At 37.1% G+C, this 20354-nt stretch overlaps 6 protein-coding genes and 1 long non-coding RNA gene across 13 annotated transcripts; 4 read left to right on the plus strand and 3 right to left on the minus strand.

The window, feature by feature from the left end:
- The first annotated feature begins 731 nt into the window (after positions 1-731).
- On the plus strand, positions 732-4044 carry LOC103843388 (probable low-specificity L-threonine aldolase 1). 4 transcript variants are annotated; one of them, XM_033279541.1, is made up of 10 exons: positions 732-750; positions 1021-1091; positions 2017-2475; positions 2543-2654; positions 2970-3020; positions 3105-3309; positions 3384-3442; positions 3518-3618; positions 3733-3799; positions 3887-4044. In XM_033279541.1, the coding sequence occupies exons 3-10, from the start codon at positions 2033-2035 to the stop codon at positions 3923-3925; spliced, it is 1077 nt and encodes a 358-aa protein (XP_033135432.1). In that variant the 5' UTR covers positions 732-750; positions 1021-1091; positions 2017-2032; the 3' UTR covers positions 3926-4044. The 4 variants fall into 4 exon arrangements, with proteins under 4 accessions (XP_033135432.1, XP_009118360.1, XP_009118363.1 ...); XM_009120112.3 differs by lacking the exon at positions 732-750 and adding an exon at positions 807-892; XM_009120115.3 differs by lacking the exon at positions 732-750 and adding an exon at positions 812-892 and having other exon boundaries at positions 2021-2475.
- Positions 3956-4676, minus strand: LOC117128067. The gene is made up of 2 exons (XR_004451219.1): positions 4480-4676; positions 3956-4392 (listed from the first exon to the last, which is right to left on the minus strand). It is a non-coding gene; the product is annotated as an uncharacterized LOC117128067 (long non-coding RNA).
- Positions 4044-6367, plus strand: LOC103843389 (pentatricopeptide repeat-containing protein At1g08610). Of its 3 annotated transcripts, none has more exons than XM_009120116.3 (2): positions 4044-4368; positions 4549-6367. In XM_009120116.3, coding segments are annotated over exons 1-2 (1623 nt in total). In that variant the 5' UTR covers positions 4044-4366; the 3' UTR covers positions 6170-6367. The 3 variants fall into 3 exon arrangements, with proteins under 3 accessions (XP_009118364.1, XP_009118366.1, XP_009118365.1); XM_009120118.3 differs by having other exon boundaries at positions 4044-4316; positions 4482-6367; XM_009120117.3 differs by having other exon boundaries at positions 4044-4316.
- Positions 6201-11251, minus strand: LOC103843523 (protein CHROMATIN REMODELING 20-like). Its single transcript, XM_033279547.1, has 10 exons — positions 10007-11251; positions 9849-9911; positions 9671-9757; positions 9469-9561; positions 9146-9336; positions 8825-9068; positions 8300-8413; positions 8094-8171; positions 7520-7812; positions 6201-7447 (listed from the first exon to the last, which is right to left on the minus strand). Exons 1-10 carry the CDS (start codon positions 10223-10225, stop codon positions 7084-7086), a joined length of 1746 nt encoding a protein of 581 aa, XP_033135438.1. The 5' UTR covers positions 10226-11251; the 3' UTR covers positions 6201-7083.
- A 241-nt stretch (positions 11252-11492) lies between these two features.
- LOC103843390 lies at positions 11493-12501 on the plus strand. 2 transcript variants are annotated; one of them, XM_009120119.3, is made up of 4 exons: positions 11493-11748; positions 11844-11910; positions 12044-12124; positions 12226-12501. In XM_009120119.3, the coding sequence occupies exons 1-4, from the start codon at positions 11587-11589 to the stop codon at positions 12288-12290; spliced, it is 375 nt and encodes a 124-aa protein (XP_009118367.1). In that variant the 5' UTR covers positions 11493-11586; the 3' UTR covers positions 12291-12501. The 2 variants fall into 2 exon arrangements, with proteins under 2 accessions (XP_009118367.1, XP_033135437.1); XM_033279546.1 differs by having other exon boundaries at positions 12223-12488.
- Positions 12502-12593: 92 nt separating this feature from the next.
- On the minus strand, positions 12594-14252 carry LOC103843391 (thioredoxin-like 1-1, chloroplastic). The gene is made up of 4 exons (XM_009120120.3): positions 13877-14252; positions 13587-13763; positions 13353-13517; positions 12594-13275 (listed from the first exon to the last, which is right to left on the minus strand). Exons 1-4 carry the CDS (start codon positions 14066-14068, stop codon positions 13024-13026), a joined length of 786 nt encoding a protein of 261 aa, XP_009118368.1. The 5' UTR covers positions 14069-14252; the 3' UTR covers positions 12594-13023.
- A 3150-nt stretch (positions 14253-17402) lies between these two features.
- LOC103843393 (palmitoyl-acyl carrier protein thioesterase, chloroplastic) lies at positions 17403-19894 on the plus strand. The gene is given in 6 exon segments (XM_033279540.1): positions 17403-17676; positions 18230-18666; positions 18668-18736; positions 18831-18944; positions 19072-19243; positions 19322-19894. Coding segments are annotated over 5 exon segments (1089 nt in total). The 5' UTR covers positions 17403-17676; positions 18230-18256; the 3' UTR covers positions 19646-19894.
- Positions 19895-20354: the final 460 nt, after the last annotated feature.

Raw genomic sequence — 20354 nt, forward strand, 5'->3', positions numbered from 1 at the left:
ACACGCCATGATTTATAAGTAAAAACGTATGTTCTCTTTTCTTTTCTTTTTGTTCTCTCCCGTTTTTTTTTAAATCTTTTTCATCCTTTTCAAAAATTAACGGTACCAAGATTTGTAGTAGACCGTGTACCTTACCTGGTGATTGCTTCAGTAATAATTGTCTGTGTGTGTATTTGATATTTATTTTCTGAAAAGGCCATAATCAATTTAAACATACATGCTATGATGTGCATTGTCATCACAAATTCATGTTTTGTCTTTTACATGCAAACATATGTGTATGATGAAAATAATCTATCCACTATTTGACATTTTGGAATTGGCGATCCGGAAAAAAGAAAGAATATATAAGCTTAAACATAAATCATTACAACATTATAGCCATAGTTAGATTCAACAATATATAAAAGAGACGGCCTTAGATAAACTGAAAATGAGAGAATACTATAACTTTGGTTCATCGATACATCCGAGGGTACGTAGTAGTAATACGACAACTATCTCGTGAATCAGTTTTGCATTGGACACGTATGTACGCATGCTTCCAATATAGAACACAACTTCATCCTTTTCTCGTGAACGTCAACTTTCTCTAATGTTTTTTGTTTGTTTGCATTTTCTTAGTAAAAACCAAACAAAGGATTCGTCGTCTGGTATATAATTAAATTTGTTTCTTCATTTTTGTCGTTGTCTTTCTTTCTAAAGTTTCGGTGCCAATGGTGCTACCTTTGGCCTACTTTTAGTTGTCAGGTAGGTATCATATCAACGTCAATTATCCACGCGGCACTCTTATAACCTAGTTTATTTACCACACTGACCAGCTTCATGCATCTCTCTCTTTCTTCACATCAAACCTACTCGAACTACCTCTTCCGATCTATCATTATTATGAGTTTGTATCCTTGTCTCTTCTTTCTCTGCCATTACAAAGAGAACATACAAATCTGAAAGTTACCTTAAGATTCACGATGTTTTGTTACGTTAATTAATGCTTTAATTGTTGTGTTAATTTGATGTTAGGTGACAACAAGGTTATTTAAATAATTTCAAGTTGGAATCAGAAACAAGTGCATCTTTCTTCGTTTACACAGGTACTCCTCTCTGGTTTTGTTTAAATCTGTTTATGTTTTCGTCTTTCTTTAACAATTTTGCCCTTAGTTATCCATCCTAGGTAGCCAAAACCTTTTGTTTGTATTGGCTATTTAAAAATTTAATATCATTTCATTTCTTCAAAACCTCTGTTTTTAATTACTAACTGAATCATACATATGCCTATATTATCTGGATGTATGATCATCATTCTCGCATCCTCATGGTTGTGATTGAACCTTATTAGTAGTCTTAGTGAGTCTTTTTACCTTTTTTGTGGCTTGCTATGGCTCCATTGCTCTGTCTTATTGACTTAGCGACTTAGATTCAATAGGATTAGATTAGTCGAAGTCCATTGTATCTCTTTGCCTCATTATTAAGTTAATGAAATTCACATACTTAACAAAAAAAAATATATCTTAACACAATGATTATTCTCACTTCTAATTTTCTTTCATTTCTTACATTCCTTATGGATATTATACACACGTTGAGGAGACTAATCTGAAGATAAGCTTTCTTTTAATGATGTTAAGGATGAAGGAGACATCTATTATTCTTAGCATCCTAATTTATATAATACTTAATTTTGTGAGATTCGTACGTACGGACGAACATTTGCAATTTAATAGGAGAGTCATTGTGCTGTCCCCAAAGACCAGTTCAAAATGTTTCAATTACTGGTAGTACAAATGTGAAGGTTCTTCCTTCGGACCTGACGTCAAAGTGTTGAAACACATTCTTAAAATTAGTTATAAACGATTAGAAGTGTTTGATGCATAGCCATCCTTACCTTATCCAACACGTTAGGGCTTTTAATTTATTTATTTATTTATAATAATTCTTTCGTTTATATCACTTTGTTTTGCCTCATTACTCGTTAGAGTTGGTGTTTCTTAGTGTTTAGTAAGAAACAATGTGGTATAGGTAGATTGAGATAAAGATGGTGATGCGAACTGTGGATCTACGGTCAGACACCGTGACTAGACCTACCGATGCGATGCGTGAAGCAATGGGAAGCGCAGAAGTAGACGATGACGTCCTCGGCTACGACCCAACGGCTCGACGTCTTGAAGAGGAGATAGCCAAGATGATGGGGAAAGAAGCAGCTCTCTTCGTGCCATCCGGTACAATGGGGAATCTCATATGCATTATGGTTCACTGCGACGTGAGAGGCAGCGAGGTGATTCTTGGAGACAACTGTCACATCCATGTCTACGAGAACGGAGGGATATCAACGATAGGAGGCGTGCATCCCAAGACAATCAAGAATGAAGAAGACGGGACGATGGACTTGGGGGCTATAGAAGCAGCTATTAGAGACCCTAAAGGAAGCACGTTTTATCCATCAACAAGGTTGATTTGCTTGGAGAACACACACGCCAAGTAAGTTTTGCTCATGTTATTTATACTTGATAAAGCTTAGCTTGTCTCTTATGAGGGTTTGATGCAGCTCTGGTGGGAGATGTTTGAGCGTGGAATATACAGATAGAGTTGGAGAGATTGCGAAGAGACATGGTTTAAAGCTTCATATCGATGGAGCTCGCCTTTTTAATGCTTCCATTGTAATGCACTCATCTCATTTATCTCATCCTTTTTGTTACATACATGGTCGGTCTTGAGATTCTGGAAGTTAATAGACAGTTTAGTAACATTTTAATAAGAAAATGGCTTTTTAAAATAAATTTGGGAATCTATATTTATGTAAGTTGTTTTAAATTTTTTGGAGAGCGTAGATCAATGTTTCAATTGTTTATGCCGAGAACCGGCCATGTTAACAAATATACACTATAATAAGTTTGAACTAGAATTGTGACATATAACACCATTAATACGTACAAACCACTAGACTAAAATGTTACGGAATCTTTTTTTTGTAGGCACTTGGAGTTCCAGTCCATAGGCTTGTACAGGCTGCTGACTCTGTTTCGGTACCATTTTCTCTCTTTAACCTCTGAAATGTTTAGCTAAAAAGATAACTGAGACTCATTTACACATGTACACTCTTGCTTCAGGTGTGTCTCTCTAAAGGTCTTGGAGCTCCAATAGGATCTGTAGTCGTTGGTTCACAGAGTTTCATAGAAAAGGCGAAAACGTTAAGAAAAACATTAGGTGGAGGAATGAGACAAATAGGCGTCCTGTGCGCAGCCGCTTTGGTTGCACTTCAAGAGAACCTCCCAAAGTTACAATTTGACCACAAGAAGACAAAATTGTTAGCTGGTACGTACTCCTAATCACTCTACTAGTAATTAACCGCCAAAAAATAGAAAAATCAATTACTTAAGTTTTTGCAGAAGGGTTGAATCAAATGAAAGGGATTAGAGTGAACGTTGCAGCCGTGGAGACCAACATGGTGCGTATTGTCACAACTCTTGTACTTGTTTATCAAGACTGCTATGTTGTTTAATTAGTAATGTCTGAAATTCAGATTTTCATGGATATGGAGGATGGATCAAAACTCACCGCTGAGAAACTGCGCAAGAGTTTAGCTGAGCATGGCATTCTTGTCATCCCGGAAAATTCGTCTCGGTATGTCTCACATGAACATAGCTTCATTGTTGCGTTTACATGTAGAGAAAAGTGTTATTGAAAATTTATAATAGTTTAGAAATATAATACGTTTACATGGAATGTGGTTTGTAGGATCAGAATGGTTATACACCACCAGATAACAACAAGTGATGTGCACTACACATTGTCTTGCTTTAAAGTAAGAATATTATCATATTTCTCTGAACTGAACACTTTCCAACAGTAAAACTGGTGTTTATGAGAATTGTTTTTGCTTTTTTGGCAGCAAGCAGTGCAAATGATTCAGGAACCAAGCCGGAACTGATCTGTCCAAACCGAAAATGTTTTTTTTTTTATAAATGTTGTTTGTCCAAGTTCCTTTTTACTTAAAACTTCAAGGATTGATTGATATCTCAATGAAATTTGAATTGAATTTGTCACTCATTTCTTCCATTTTGATTAGTAACCAAAAAAGGAAAAATAGTGGGGAATTAAATGAAATTATAGAGAGTTAGAGGGTGTATTCTGTAAATAAAGGATAAATAGTAGTGAATGTTGAATGTTTCATAAATAATGGGAATAAAACAAAAATTGTAAAGAGATAGAGGGTGTACTCTTTAAATTAAGGATAAACCCTACTTATCATATCAAACCCCCGGCAGAAGAAAAACACGCACAGCCTTTGTTCCCAAATCGAAGAAGAAGAAGACCAAACTGTGAGTGACTTTCTTAAACTCTTCTCTCTCTTCATTTCTCCAGATTCGTTATGTAAGAACAACTTCCTCTGATGCTCTACCTGCTCAAACCTATCTCTAGTTCTGTCTTCTTCTCATGTTTTATACCAATTTTTTTATGTTTCATTTTTTTTTTAAATTCCACAGGTTGGTTAGGAGATAAAGCATTGAACATTCTAACAGAAAGTTCTCTCCCTTTGTCAAAAAAAAACAGGTTGATGACGTCATCAAATTTGCTACTTGAAGCTCACTTCTTACACATTCCAAAGCAGGCGAGTCTCAGCAATGGATTCCGTTTGGTTAATTGGAAGAAAGAAACTGTTTCGAGATGTGGTAGTAGTCTCTGCGTTGACCATGTAGCTGATCTTTCCGAGAGAACCTCATCACTCCACAATAACAACAAAGCGAAACCACCGAGGATGGTTGTTTTCTCATCAGATGGACCAATCACAGAGAACAAGCAAGACGCAAACAACAACATCCTCCACAGCCTCTGCAGCTACGGGAAGCTAACAGACGCCTGCAAACTCGTCGAAGTCATGGCTCGTCACAACCAACTCCCTCACTTCCCTTCTTGCACCAACCTAGTCCGCGGCTTAGCAAGAATCGACCAAACAGATAAAGCCATGTGCATACTAAAAATCATGGTGATGTCCGGTGGAGTTCCGGACACCATCACCTACAACATGGTCATCGGTAACCTCTGCAAGAAAGGTGATCTGAGATCCGCTTTGTCCCTCTTAGAAGACATGAGCCTGAGCGGGACATCTCCCGACGTGATCACTTACAATACACTGATTCGGTTCATGTGTGATAACGGGAACGCAGAGGACGCGGTTGAGTTTTGGAAGAATCAGTTACGAAGCGGTTGTCCTCCTTACATGATCACCTTCACCGTGTTGGTGGAGCTCGTGTGTAGATACTGCGGGAGCGGTAGAGCTATAAAGGTGGTGGAGGACATGGCGGTCGAAGGTTGTTATCCTGATATTGTAACGTATAACTCTCTTGTGAACTTTAACTGTAGGAGAGGGACGTTGGAGGATGTTGCGTTGGTGATTAAACATATTTTGTCTCACGGTGTTGAGCTCAACACCGTGACTTACAACACGCTTTTGCATTCGCTATGTTCGCACGGGTACTGGGACGAAGTTGATGAGATCTTGAGCATAATGTACGAGACTTCTTGCACGCCGACTGTTATCACTTACAACATTTTGATAAACGGTTTGTGCAAGGCGGGGATGTTGAGCCGCGCGATCGATTTCTTCTACCAGATGCTGGAGCAGGGGTGTTCGCCTGACATCGTCACTTACAACACGGTTCTTGGAGCAATGTCTAAAGAAGGGATGGTCAACGAGGCGATGGTGCTGCTTGCTTTGCTGAGGAAGACTAGGTGTTGTTCTCCGGGGCTGATCACTTACAACTCTGTGATCGATGGGTTGGCTAGGAAGGGTATGATGGAGAAAGCGTTGGCGCTGTACAATCAGATGGTGGAGGATGGAGTGTGTCCTGATGATATAACGCGCCGGTCTTTGATCTACGGGTTCTGCAGGGCGAACTTGGTTGAGGAAGCGAGTCAGGTTTTGAAGGAGACGAGTAATAGAGGGAATGGGATTAGAGGGAGTACTTATAGGTTGGTGGTTCAGGGGCTGTGTAAGAAGGGAGAGATGGAGATGGCGGTGCAGGTTGTTGAGATCATGCTGACGAGTGGGTGTAAGCCGGATGAGAGGATATATACAGCGATTGTTAAAGGTGTGGAGGAGATGGGAATGGGGAGTGAGGCTGGTGAGTTGCGGAAGAAGCTTAGGCAGTGGAAACTGTTGAGGGAAGTGTAGAGAAAATGTGTTCAAGGTCTTTCTTTTGTTGGTTGTTTTTTTTTTGTACAGGAAACAAGTTTTGTTAAGTCTGAAATGGTTTGAATTAGAGATTAGCTTATGTCTTGTCTCCAATAGTTTAGTATGTTCCAGTGTCTTGTTATGTTTCTGGTCACTCTTTTCCGTTTATTTCTCTTAACTGTATTATCTTCAGCCTCAGATTTCAAGTTTTACGTCAATTATATGGTTATGTAAGTTGTATATTCGAAATCTCGAACAGTGATTTGCAAACTCAAAATGGGATAAGCACAACCTTGCAATGTTAGTTACTCTTAGGCTTGTGCGCATTTATCCAGAATGGAATCCAAAAATGGGATTTGGTTTGGATTTGGATCCTACCGATTATCCAAACCGATATCGAATGAGTATTAACTATAATATAGTTTGTAAGCTTATAAATATTAACTATATTTAATTTTAAAAAATCAAATAATTTTAAAATATTATTTATAAATTGAAATACCAAAAATGAATAAATTTTTTTATCGAAATATTAACAATTATCCGACCTATTCAAAAAAACAAAAGATCCAAAACTCGAAAAATCTGATATTTAATCCAAAAATCCCAAATATTCTAAATTTTTAACCTAAATAAACCAAAAAATCAGAATCTAACCGGACCGATTGGGATCCAAAATTACCTCAGATATTAGTTGGATTCCAATTTCTTATCCAAACCTAATCGAAAACCGAAATAATCAAACCAAAATCGAACCAAAAACCGAATGCCCGAGGCTAGTTACTCTTAAAACTTCTCAAATCACTTTAGGTTTATAAGACACAAGTTTCAGCATGAGTTCAAGTAAACTCTATCTTGGTTTCAGTTCCAACTTAAAATAAGCAAAAAGCAAACTCAAACTCTTTTGCAATGTTTCAAAAGTAATCTATTTTGGGCGCAGGTGTAGTAACATCTTCCCACGTTAATACGAGCCCACACTCCCCACAAACCGTGCTGCTACCGACTTTACTTCCTTGGCTTATGAGTGTGCGCTGATGCGCCGTTCTAGTGCAGTTGCGGATCACAAAACGACTTCTGTTGAACCTCTTTGGGAGCCGTGGGGTCACTGTTTGTGGTGAAGGTAAAGGTTTTTGGAGCTCTGGAGCTACACGCTGAACTCCTTTCCACTCTAACGCTCTCCTGTAAACTTCCCAGGCCATGTCTTTTTCTTCCATTGTCGGGTTCTCTTCTTCATTTTCTTTTAGAAATGTCTCATGCTCATGCAAACTAGAGATCCAGCTAATAGTAAAAGAAAGAACAGACAGTGAGAGAGTCATAAACCAAAGAAAATAAGTACTCTTGCAAACTTACTTGGGGTTGTGTATCTGTAGTAAGTTCTCCACCAACTTGTCTGAGCAGCAACCAACCTTCTGTTTCTTTGAAGTGTTTTGACTATCTTCAGCATTAGAATCTGTGACAGGAACCATCTCATCTACATCTGAATTAGACAAGTTCACGTTTTCCTCTTTGTCGTCTTCATTGTTTTGAAACTGAGTGCTAGTCTCCAGACATTTTACTTGATCTTCAGCCGGGTTTGGGACAGTATTATTCACATACAAACACGCAGACTCATCATCACTATTCTCTGCCGTGTGCCTGATAACCTGAAATAAAACCAAATGAACACTAAGACGTGAGCCTAAAAAGGTATATTCCTCCGTAAATTTATATCTTATATTACATGAAAGTCACCATAATATTAATTAGACTAAAGTTACAGCTAAATGAGACTCATTCGCGAGAACCAGGCTCACTATTTAAGACTGATATTTCAGTATCCCCTACAGATAACGGGTGACACTAGCTAAATTGTAACCCCAAGAAGTCTTCAATAAAACATATGCTACACTATACAACCAGAAGAAAAAAAATATGCAAAACAGACCTGTTTAGATCTTGTCTTGCGTCTCTTCCGATTCAAACAAAGTTGAAGATCAATATTTATATCATCATCCTCTCTGGCCTGTTGGTGATTTAATGTCGTATTAAGAAGCAGGAATATAAAGAAGCCGCCAGAAAAGGTAACACTTTCAAAAGTAGAATGCTTATATTTCACAGAAAGCAAAAGAAGTAAAGTCAAAAGATAATTACTCTAGTATAGTCTTTCTTTTGTTCTTCAGTTTGGGCAAGCACTCTTTCGTTTTCCATTGCATCGGCAAAAAAAGTACCTTCCAAGTCTGCATCAATCTCTTCAATTTCCTCCACCTGAAAAAACAAATACTGTGATGATCATTCTAGTATGGCTATGATATAGGATTAGCAAGCCCGATATTTTAAAATCTCCAACTTTGCTAAAGCTAGCTTGAGAAGGAACATGAGATCTTCAAAGATAACTTGCCTCCCAAGGTTGTAAATAATGCCTTGTATCATATGAATGAACTTGGCTTAATGCTTTTTCCTGATTATTATTTCACATCAACTTGACTTATATACTCTTTTTATCTTAATCTTAATCTTAATAAAAACCTACATTTTGTTGTGAGTTATGTTTCCTATTCTGATCAGGCTACAACAATGGACCAAAAATTTACTAATGTGCAAGCATAAACTAAAAAAGGAAAAAAAAGGCATGCATGCATAAAATGTATTATTGGCAGGTAGGTGATAAAATTTAACCTCATTGACTCCTGGAAACTCTAATCCCATGGCTGCAGCTTGTTGTGGAGTGCTTGCCGAGTAAAGAGAAGCCCAATTCTTACTACCAAAGGAGACAGCCTCATCCTTTTTTTCCGTAAAAACTTTGTTGAGAGATAACCAGTCAAGCTCAGATGGTCCAGCTTGAGATTCTTTAACACCATTATCAGCAAAAAATTTCTCCAGAAACCCACTAGCTCCCTCCTCCAAAAGTTCTCCATGTCGTCTACACCAAAATATATTTAGATATATACCATCCAGTTGCATTACTAAAAGTTGAAGATAAACAAAAACAAAACCTACTTTCGGACAGGACGGTGAGTCTGAAGAAAACTCTCTGCGTTTGCCAATGATTCCACGGTTTCTTCTGTTACCTGAGTCCCAACCCAGTGGGCTCTTTTTTTCCAAGCTTCTGTGTAGAGACGACTAGGGACTTGACTTTCAATCATTTTGTACAACTTTGGAAGTTCGACTCCAGCACCTGATAGTTGTTCCTGTGAGAAAGAAAAAAAGGAGAAAATAAATTTGTAAGTTCCTTTAAAAAAAAAAAAACAATCTGTAAGTTCTTTTTGAATGATAAATAAAACTTAGTGTTAAATTTGGTGAAAAAAATAGAGGAACCATACCAACAAGTTTGCACTTTTAATTTCAAGATTATCAAGAGTTTCCTCCCTTACGTCTTTAAAAGTCATCATTTCAGCTGATACAGATTTATCCAGCTAAAAACATGCACGTTCAAAGATGTTAATTAGAAGAGAACAAAGGAACTTGAAGCTATGAGCCTATGATGATAATAATAATAAAAAAGATAAGTTAACCTCAACACACACGGAGTGTGCGTGCTAGTTTCTCCCTAACTTCACCCTCTACTGTAGCAAGAGACTCCTCTTCAATTGCTTTTTGAGCTTCTGCCGCCTGAAGACCAATCATTGAGAGTGAGTTTAAGAGCTGAAGACTAAAATTGGCATATCAAGATCTCCAGCATTAGGAAGAGATTAGTATATACCTTACTCTCTACTCCCACAAGCTCTGAAATCAACTCGTCTATCTCTTCCTCGCTCAGAGGTTTCTGCATGATAATAGACTAATAATTGAGAGTTATATTAGATCATGCTGCCACTACAACGACAACAAAAATGAGCAAGAGATATCAATGTTGCTAACCTCAAGATCCGACTCATCATCATGTCCCATCAGCAATTGTTCTTCATCATCAGAAAGAGAAACACAACTTTCAGATCTTGTATCAACAGCTTGCATCTCCTCATCTTGATTGTTGTTTTCTTCCATCTGTTGGTCATCTTGCATCTCCATTATGCTTTCGTTTATATTCTCCTCCTCCTTTGCCTCCATTGGATCATCGTTGTCATCTCTTGCAGCCATCTCTAGGAGTTTTCCCTTCACTTCCTACTGAAAAACCATTGATAACCAAAACATTCAGTTACAAGTTTAAATAATTGGTCCACGGGTAGAAGCTAACAAGTACATGTGTGCATAAACCGTATCAGGCATTTATTTGTAAAGAGGATATCATTGAATTCTAGTTGAAAAATCAAACATGCAACCCTAAAAGCTTAATATAAATTCATCTCATTCTCCTAACACTCCAAGTTTGAAAATTACAACGAAGAACCGCATGAAAAGGTATTGATTAAATTTTGGGATAAGGTCTGATCATTTTATGACTTCTCATCAACTACACATAGAGAATATCAAACACTCCTTAAGATCTATGAACCACTCCATGACAAAAAAAAAGAGAGGGCGATAAGGTTAAGGCTAAGGAGAAGAAGAGAGGCTTTACCAAAAGTGAGAGAGTCCTGGTGCAACTCTAGTGCAGAGAAACAAGAGTGATCACTGAGAATTTAGTTTAGTCTAGTGAGATGTGTGGAGATTGTTTTGGTCTTAGATATTTAAAAATTGATTTTTAGGACAGGAAGAGAGACATGACTGGTTTGGTAAAATATCAAATTACAGCTTCTTTCTTTTATTTATTTCCTTTTTTTCATTCAGCAAAGGTCAAAGATACTATATGAGCATATTGGTATTCTTCCATACCAAATTGAACCAGAGAATGTAGTCAACGTTGTTTATGGTAGAAATGGGAAAGTTGAGCTACTTTACCACACATCTAGTGGTCTTTTGCCACGAAATTGATTTTACTATAATTTGATTAAACAAAAACAAATTGGCTAATTTTATCCAAAAAATATCTAACTAAAAATCAGAGTCATCTAAATACTATCTACAGTTTATTTACTGAAATCTATTCAAAAAAAAATTGGTAGTTTAGTTTGAATCCAATTTATGTCATTCATTTTCTTATAAAATGCATAGCTTTTTCATCAATCTTTCGAAATATAGTCCAGTGCTTTTAATTTCTTCTAGAAAATCAACCTTATATAATTTTTAAACTAAAGTGGTCTTTTTCTTTTAAAATTTCGAAAGCTTTTGTTGACGTTTTTATCTCGTAAAAATGTTTTTTTTTATTTACAACTTAAATGGATTTAACCTTTGAGCAAGGGGGGGCCTACTAAGGCTACTATGTCGACGGATTGACACGTGGCAGTCTTAGGATAACCCAAACATGTGGGCTTGGTTCAACAATAAAAGATTTTTCGAGAAGGCCCAAATAAAAGACAAGGCAAAAAAGCCCAATACAATAGTGGATTTAGGGTTTTATTAGGAAGAGAACTTGTATTAGAGTTTTCAAGTGGGGGGAGGCGACAAGGTTGTTAAGATCAATGGCGAAGTACAATGAGATAGCGAAGAAGAAGAGAGAGGCGAAAGCGGATAGGAAGCGAGCTATCCACGGCGATCCACTCACCAATAAATTGAAGACCAGAGCTCCCGTTGTCGCCGTCTCCGGTAAACGTCAGAAGAAACTCCTTCGCAAATGGCGCAGAGTAAGAATCTAACAAAGCCTTAATTGCCACTAGTTAGTTTTTTTCAAATTGAGTAGAAAGTGTTACTAATAATAGTTGTTGTTGGTTGGTAACAGGAGCAGAAAGAGATGGTGGAGAAGGGTCTTGTTAGTATGGAGGATGTAGAGATGGCTTCTGCTGATGGTTAAAATTTTTAAAAATTTGAACTTGAAATCTGAAACTTCTTGCTTAAGTTGTCAAGGCTTTGATAGTGTAACTTCTTTTATTTTTCATTATTGCTTAAATGAAACTTGCTTTTCTTATCTCTTTGTCTCAGCTGGATCAGAAGACTCCAAGAAACCCACAAGAAAATTTAGCGTGAAGAAGACAATAAAGCTCAATAAACTAAAGAATAAAGGTAAACATTGAGTTTGCAGGCTCTCTTATATCTCATTTTTATCTTTACCCGATGCAATGTATCTGATCATGGAAGTAACAAATATGTTACTTGTAAAGCAGGCAACAAGAAGAAAAGCCAGAAAGCTGGTGGCAAAGAAGTATCTACTGATCAGATGCTGGAATGATCAGACTTGGAGTGTTTCAATAGGATTTCATCTTGTTACCTTTTCGAATCCTATAGTTTTTCTACTGCTAAGTCTTTTTTTCTAATTTGTTGTCGTTTACAAAGATCTCATTTTGTATTATGGCTCGGATGCTGATTCGATTCTTCTGTCAAAGAAGTGTGCATCATATCAAAGTTGCAATATCACTATTTCAGTCTCCGAACCTTCTTTTGATTAATTCTTTCATAAATTAGACAGAAGAATGCTAAACTAACGAATGTAAATTAAAATCATATGATTTGAAAACTTTAAAAGATTCATAAATGACCTTTAAAACATTATATAAAATACAAATCCATAAGAGTGACATTTGCAACATAATTTTCACTGGATGTTTTTACTTACATAGAAATACCTTAAAGCAGTTAAAAAAAAAACAAGCCAAAGAAACAAAGCATCCTAATGAAGCAGATTGAAGTAGAAAGCTTCAATTGTGTACACACGACCTTCCACTCTCAATCCCATAAGAACTGAGCAAAACTCGAGAACCATAGGAACTGGTCTTGCTCTAGGAAAACCACATGAAACCGGTTTTGCTCAGGGGAACCCGAAAAAAAACTAAACCCCCACTAAACCGGCTGCTCCAAGAACTTACAACTTTTAGGTACTGCAACTTATATATCCAATTGCTAGTACTACCATCACCACCCAAACTGTACAGTGAAATGTTTATTCGCTCACAGAGAACCATATCTCATCTCCCTGAGGAGACCAATGTCTTTCCATCATTGGCCTTCATCGATGGATGAGCAACAGGGAGACCAGGGTTTGAAGCGGGGACGGGAGCTTCTTCTTCCTCAACTGGTACATCCTTCGGTGTGTAACTAAAGTTGAGTTCTTTGTTGGCTGCAAGCGCCACAAGCTCCTTCTCTTCAAGCCCTTTGGTCGGTCCAAGGCTGCACCTATCTGGAGTATGCTTCGCCAATGCATCTCTGAACTTCTTGATCTGAAGAAGACATCAAAAATCAAAATCAAACTCTTAAGATGATTTTGATTACATGTGGAGATGATGAGACACGTTACCGTAGCATTGGTGCAGCTGAAGCTGCAGACACGACCATGAGCGCCACGGTAGAATCTGAAAAACGGGAGGACGTGGACACCAAGACTGTAACACATGGACTTGTGCTCCTCGTAGTTCACCTGAAGAAACTGCACATCAGGGTTCTGCTCTGCCAACTGACATATCTACAACAATCACAAACCATAACGATTAGAACAAATTAGATCTTTTCCAGAATCTAACAAGTATTATACCTTAGGATGAAGAGCCTTGCATCCACCACAGCCAGGAGAGAAGAAGTCAACCACAACAAGCTTATCACCAGCGTTGGTTAGAGAGTCAACGAGCTCCTGAGCTGAAGAGATCTCTCTCATGTTCTCTTTCAGACCCTTCTCCCACCATCTCTGAGGCGTCCCAATCCTCAACGCTGTCTGCATACAATGTAAAGATCACTTTTTTAACAGATCCGAAAACCCTAAAAGGCTAAAAAGGTATAATCTTTAGTATCGATTTCATCTAAATTAGATCTCTCGCATGTGTATACCTGAGCTGTGATGGATGATGATGATCGGGAGCTCTGGAATTGATTAAAAGGCTTCACCTTCAGAGAAGGGAAGCTCTTTCTCAAACCGAAACTCACAGGTGATGAGACGGAGTAATCAACTACATGCTTGTGTTGATTCACGCAAGCTCCTCGGAAGATCAGATTCGTTCTGCTGATTGCTGCTTCCGCCATTAGAAGGAAAAGTAATCAAATTTAGAACGAGAAGAGACCTAAGAAGATAGAAGAAAAGCAACTCTTTCTCTCTAACGGAGACAACGTGTCTTCTCAGCAATCTTTAATCGCCACCCAAGTTTCGTTTTTTCGTTTTTTTTTCTCTTGCACGAGAAAATTTATAAGGAAAAATGAAAAAGGAAAGAGTTTTCTTCTGGAGGAGAAGAGATAGCTGTTTGTTCTCTCGTTAGGAGATCTGGACCGTTCGATTTGGATTTGAAAAGTTTTTTAGATCTGACGGTTGGTTTTTGTGATAATGAGTTGGAGTCGGTCAGAGATAAAAAAACTGATTATGGATAAGGTTCACGAGTTTTCGCGGATGTTATTAAGCAAAATTATCTAATCTTGGAATCGGATTATGTTTTCTTTTTTTTTAACCGTGTTTTAGTGTGAAAATATTTTTTTTGAAAATGAGCTGATGAGTTAGTATACACTTATTCAATTTCATTAATGTAAATAAACGTATATATTGGTTTTCATGTTTCTTCACTTTACAGAAGATTAGATTCAGCATTTGCATATCTTCATTTGCTTTGCATGGATTAAATTAACTCATTGACTAATTAATCTGATGGAATTACAAAAAAAATGAAATTGAAATTTTAAATTAATCAATTAAATTATGTGATGTTCCATCTCTAGAACGAATGGTAGAGAAATAAAAAAGGTTATAGGCCTCGTGAATATTTGTGTTGTATGTGAAATGAGTATATTTTTTGAATAAAATGTGTGAAATGAGTGTATAAACGACAATTAGCGTAAACGACATTTAATAGAAAAGTAATGGTTCATATTTGGATTTGGAATTTAAGGAAGCAAGTTAGCCAACGCATCAACCACGTGGGTCTCACTGCCTCCACCACCTTTAAATCTCTTTTTTCTTTAGTTCTAATCTAAATATTGCATGAAAGGAACTTGTATAACCCTACACTCACGACGATGGTCAGTACGTTACAAGAGAGATATTTAATCGTAGCTAAATAACAAAGTCCGAGTGTAGAGAAACAAAAACTTGACGTGGATCAAAACATAACAACAATGACTCTGATTATTAGTGTTAATGCACAGCATAGATTAAAAAGATATAGCTAGTTATCACTGTAGTTGAATAATGAGTAATATGTTGCGATTTTAGTAGTTTGGCAAAATGAAAAGATGTAAGAAGAAGTAAATGTATAATAGTTGCACGAAAAAAAAAAAAAAAAAAACTATGCCATATGTTGTCCAACACGAACAGCAAAATACAAGAGCCACAATTTTGTGAAAGGTGACAAAATGCAGCTACCTATTCTTTCTTTCATTTTTATTTTGTGTCCAACATTTCTACCATGTTTTTTCTATTTCAAGTAAAAATGTATATTTTTGTACTTCACATGAAAAGTTGCATCAATATCATCAGGTCGGCCGAAGCGCTAATAATATCAATATTACAATTAATCTCTGAATTATCAGTCGGCCAAATTAATATCGTAGTTGGTTCTTGATTTGCTTTGAACAAACGTCAATTAAACTAAAAAAAACAAAGAAACTTAAAAGAACAAAACACCATTTGAAACAAATATTTATTTAATGGTGTTATATACTGATTATGTGAATGAATAATTTATTTTTTATACTCGTGTTTATACTATCTCAATATTTAGCCACTACCATCATCACTTGTGCTTCCAGAGACGGGGTGAAGAGAAACAATGTGTAGCTACTGCCATAATCTAAAATTCCCGAGGCAACACCTGAGAACATAGAAAAATGAAAACTACTATACTTTTTATCCTATTATGAAACAATGAAAGTGACTAGACCATTGCTCGTATTACATGATGTCATTAATACTGAAAGATGTGAAAGAAGAACTACCCGAGAGATAGAAAGAGATGATTGTTACCAAAATTGTGACAAAAAAAAAGATTGTTACCAAACACTTTTAAAGTGCAAATAAGTTGTTCGTTTTTAGTTCTTTGTCTTTAGGAAAATGTGACTTCTATATTAATGCAGATAAGTTCTCACCGGCTTTGTAAATCAAAGTTGCATCTGGTCGCCACAAAAATAGTAAATGCTAAGAAAATAATTACTGCTTGTATAACGAAGTATTGCTGCAAATGGTTGTTTCTCTTCTTGTTCTTGAGTTTCCTGAAAGCAGAGGACTCTGTCTGCCTCATTCTTTCCCGGCTCACACACATCGTCTCACCAATCTCTCGCAACGTCTTCATCCTCCCATCCTCCATCCCAAATCTCCAAAGTATCACCTGCTTCTCCCTGGGCTCAACGATTCCAACACTTTGTCCAAGTCCTGTCTCATGAAATGCTTTGTCAAAATACCCTCTGAAGTTTCTACTTCAGGATCTGTCATCACTTCTTGCATTAACTAACCCCATGTCATATTTACTATTATTGAACACAAACTTTCAGTTGGTTGTTAGGCCTAAACTTTCACCCAGTTGGTCATTAAACTTTCAGTTTCTTGTTGGGTCTAAACTTTGCCCATATGGTCATTAAACTTTCAGTTAGGGGTTGGGCCTCAACTGCCCATTCAGTCATTAAACTTTCATTGTAGGCCCATATGGTCATTAAACTTTCAGTTAGGGGTTGGGCCTCAACTGCCCATTCAGTCATTAAACTTTCATTGTAGGCCCAATTTTATCTCTAGTATTTTTTTTTTAGTTTCTAGAAGAATTTCAAATTTAAAATGAATTTTAGGGGGTTGTGCTATTGAATTTACAAATTCAATAGATTCCAAAAGAATTTAGTTGCAGATAAAAGTTTATATTTTCAAAATTTTAAAATGCTATTCCTTCTTTTTAAAAAAATGCAAGTAAGGAAGAGGAGATTCATATACAACAGTTATGCAAAAAAAAAAAAAAAAGAAGGAGGAGATTCGTGCACATGATGTAGTAGGACACCGTGTTGATGTCTCTTGTGCCCACTTATGATTTATTACAATTCGTCGGTGCCAAAAGTGACCATTCTCTACTAACAAGAATCTGATACCCGTCTTTTTCTCTACGAATATATATCCTAGTGAGTGATTGGTTAGTTTTATTAGCAATTCTCACATGCGATAAATCAAATCCAAAATATGAAAACTGGCACGAAATTAACAATCAATCAAGTCTTATGCATGAAAAAAATATTAAGATACCAAAATGTGAAAATATAGAAAAAAGGGATAAATATGCATAATTATGTTAACACAATCTTGTAACAAGAAAATAGTAAAATGGCAAATAAATAAATAAAAAAACAAAAATGTGGGTCTATATATATACGTAAATAAAAATACCATTTCATCAACATTTATCTCTCACCCACCCTACAGAACAGACTCTCTCTCTCTCTCTCTCTATGCGCATATTTTGTATTTTAATATTTTCACCCAAAAAGTATTATTGAGAATTGCCAAAAAAAGATCTGAATTAAAAAAAAAAAAAAACTGAGAAAGAAAAGAAAATACAGAGAGACAAATTTAAAACAAAACGAAAGGAGATCGAGAGAGGAGAGAGGCACACACACACACACAAAGGAGAATTTTAGGGTTTGGGGAGACTCCGAAGAGATTGGCGTAACACTTCGTACGATCTCTCTTCCTTAAATCCCATTTGAATTTCGTTATCTGATTGCTCTCGATTCAATTTTGTTTCATCGCATTGATGATTTTCGAATTTGAGTTCGACGATCTGGTTTGATTGGTTCTCCGTTGTTTTGATTTCAGATCTGGATTCTAAATTGGTTTCCCCCAATCTGTTTTTTTGAAATTGTCGATTTTGAGCACCAGCTGAGGATAAAAATGGTTCCTTTAGTTAGTTTATAGACATCCTTCCTTCTTCCTTTGTGTCATCTTGTTGATTAGTTACTTGGTAGGAGCTTATCCTCCCTGCTCATTGGCTAAAGATGCTAGCTTTTGATTTTTTGTGAGCCTGTGTGTGTGTGTGTGTGTAAGGTTTCTAGTGTTCCTTGTGGCATCTTGTTGATTACTTGTTGAACTTATCCTATCTTCCTAATTGTTAAAGATGTTAGCTTTTTAAAATTTCACTCACTTTTTTTGTGTGTGCTTTTGTGGCATTTTTGTTGATTACTTGGTGAGCTTATCCTTTTTCTTTATTGTTTTGTTGTGTGGTGTGTTAGTGTCTTTGAACGCTTATCTTCCTCGTCATGGTGGCTACTTCCGCTACGTCGTCGTTTTTTCATGTTCCATCTTCCTCCTCGCTTGATACTAATGGGAAGGGGAACAGAGTTGGGTCTACTAATTTTGCTGGACTTAACTCAACGCCAAGCTCTGGGAGGATGAAGGTTAAGCCAAACGCTCAGGCTCCACCCAAGATCAACGGGAAGAAAGCTAACTTGCCTGGTTCTGTAGAGATCTCAAAGGCTGACAACGAGACTTCGCAGCCCGCACACGCACCCAGGACGTTTATCAACCAGCTGCCTGACTGGAGCATGCTTCTTGCTGCCATAACAACGATTTTCTTAGCGGCTGAGAAACAGTGGATGATGCTTGACTGGAAACCGAGGCGCTCTGACATGATTATGGATCCTTTTGGTTTAGGGAGAATCGTTCAGGAAGATGTTTAAGAAGAACTTGATATGGGTCGTTGCTCGTATGCAGGTTGTCGTTGATAAATATCCTACTTGGTAAGCCATTGTTAGTCTTAGCACTTGACTTAAAATCATTTTGCATATTACAGTGTGCGTAGATCATTTGCTTATTCAAATATCTGACTCACAGGGGAGATGTTGTGGAAGTGGATACTTGGGTTAGTCAGTCAGGAAAGAATGGTATGCGTCGTGATTGGCTAGTTCGGGATTGCAATACTGGAGAAATTGTAACGCGAGCATCAAGGTCAGAGTTTTTATATTTTGGTTCACTCCAGCTATTATCATTTTGCTCTCTGTTTGTATTGTTTGCTCTGCCATTAGTTTGATAATAGAGACTTTATATATGTATGGCAATTTTCTTCCTTTTGCAGTTTGTGGGTGATGATGAATAAACTCACAAGGAGATTGTCAAAGATTCCTGAAGAGGTTCGAGGGGAAATAGAGCCTTATTTTGTGAATTCTGATCCTGTCATTGCCGAAGACAGCAGAAAGTTAACAAAACTGGATGACAAGACTGCCGACTATGTTCGTTCTGGTCTCACTGTAAGTACCTTACCTTTCGACAAGCCTGTCAAAACTCTTGAGATTCTAATGGTTTGGTAATGAACTTTTTTTTGGCAGCCGAGGTGGAGTGACTTGGATGTTAACCAGCATGTTAACAATGTAAAGTACATCGGGTGGATACTGGAGAGTGCTCCAGCAGGGATGCTGGAGAGTCAGAAGCTGAAAAGCATGACTCTGGAGTATCGCAGGGAGTGCGGGAGAGACAGTGTGCTTCAGTCTCTCACCGCAGTTTCGGGATGTGATGTTGGTAACCTCGGGACAGCCGGGGAAGTGGAGTGTCAGCATTTGCTCCGACTCCAGGATGGAGCTGAAGTGGTGAGAGGAAGAACAGAGTGGAGCTCCAAGACAGGAGCAACAACTTGGGACACTACTACATCGTAAACATTGGTCCTTTGGTTCCTTTGTAAAACTGTACCTGCTGCTACCTTCTTGCAACCACCACCTTTGTATATTTCTTCTTTTTTGTTTTTTATTTTGCTTCAATGGAGATATATTATTATTTATTTAATCTTTCTATTTTTTTTGTTTTCTTATGGGAAATGGGTGTATTATGTGATATATTATTGTAACCCCATGTGCCAGGGCCAGACAAGGCAATAACTTTCTTATCCTAAAATTTATTCTACTTTCTTTGTAGCTGTTGCCAGGTACTTTGAAAGGAATGTGATGCTTTGTTAGTATCTGTCAATTATTTGAACGGCTATTAAAGAGACACGAACAACGGTTTTGTAGTTTGTCCAGCAAGAATGTCATTAGAAAAGCCATAAAGCAATTAATCATGAAAGCAAAGTCTAAACTCCTGATTTGACTAAAAATCTAAGATATAATAAAGCCATAAAGGTAGAGACGACAACAAGAGTGTTTGAGTCGGAAAGAGACGAGGTAGAGATAAAATTTAACACGCGATATAATATTTAGCTAAGTAAATCAAGTTAAGTGATGCATTTGTAGTAAAATAGTGTAGAACCCTCTTACCGTCTTACGTGCATTAAAACAAACTAACTTTACTTCAAATTTGTTTACTAGCTGGTAAGAGTAAGTGGTTGTGTATGACTTTCGGGTGGATGTATCCTCTTCATTATTAGAGTAA

Source organism: Brassica rapa, chromosome A09, assembly GCF_000309985.2.
Source record: "Brassica rapa cultivar Chiifu-401-42 chromosome A09, CAAS_Brap_v3.01, whole genome shotgun sequence".
NCBI lineage: Eukaryota > Viridiplantae > Streptophyta > Magnoliopsida > Brassicales > Brassicaceae > Brassica > Brassica rapa.

What these genes read in the sequence shown, in the direction of transcription:
- LOC103843388 (XM_033279541.1), top strand. Translation starts at nt 2,033, where the DNA reads ATGGTGATGCGAACTGTGGATCTACGGTCAGACACCGTGACTAGACCT. An exon ending in TTGGAGAACACACACGCCAA is followed by an intron (nt 2,476 to 2,542) that starts GTAAGTTTTGCT and finishes GGTTTGATGCAG; the next exon opens with CTCTGGTGGGAGATGTTTGA. An exon ending in CAGCCGTGGAGACCAACATG is followed by an intron (nt 3,443 to 3,517) that starts GTGCGTATTGTC and finishes TCTGAAATTCAG; the next exon opens with ATTTTCATGGATATGGAGGA.
- LOC103843390 (XM_033279546.1), top strand. Translation starts at nt 11,587, where the DNA reads ATGGCGAAGTACAATGAGATAGCGAAGAAGAAGAGAGAGGCGAAAGCG. An exon ending in AGAGATGGCTTCTGCTGATG is followed by an intron (nt 11,911 to 12,043) that starts GTTAAAATTTTT and finishes TCTTTGTCTCAG; the next exon opens with CTGGATCAGAAGACTCCAAG. An exon ending in CAATAAACTAAAGAATAAAG is followed by an intron (nt 12,125 to 12,222) that starts GTAAACATTGAG and finishes TTACTTGTAAAG; the next exon opens with CAGGCAACAAGAAGAAAAGC.
- LOC103843391 (XM_009120120.3), bottom strand. Translation starts at nt 14,068, where the DNA reads ATGGCGGAAGCAGCAATCAGCAGAACGAATCTGATCTTCCGAGGAGCT. An exon ending in CATCATCCATCACAGCTCAG is followed by an intron (nt 13,764 to 13,876) that starts GTATACACATGC and finishes CATTGTATGCAG; the next exon opens with ACAGCGTTGAGGATTGGGAC. An exon ending in GCAAGGCTCTTCATCCTAAG is followed by an intron (nt 13,518 to 13,586) that starts GTATAATACTTG and finishes TGATTGTTGTAG; the next exon opens with ATATGTCAGTTGGCAGAGCA.
- LOC103843523 (XM_033279547.1), bottom strand. Translation starts at nt 10,225, where the DNA reads ATGGCTGCAAGAGATGACAACGATGATCCAATGGAGGCAAAGGAGGAG. An exon ending in AACTAGCACGCACACTCCGT is followed by an intron (nt 9,562 to 9,670) that starts GTGTGTTGAGGT and finishes GCATGTTTTTAG; the next exon opens with CTGGATAAATCTGTATCAGC. An exon ending in AGTTTCCAGGAGTCAATGAG is followed by an intron (nt 8,414 to 8,824) that starts GTTAAATTTTAT and finishes TTGTTTTTTCAG; the next exon opens with GTGGAGGAAATTGAAGAGAT.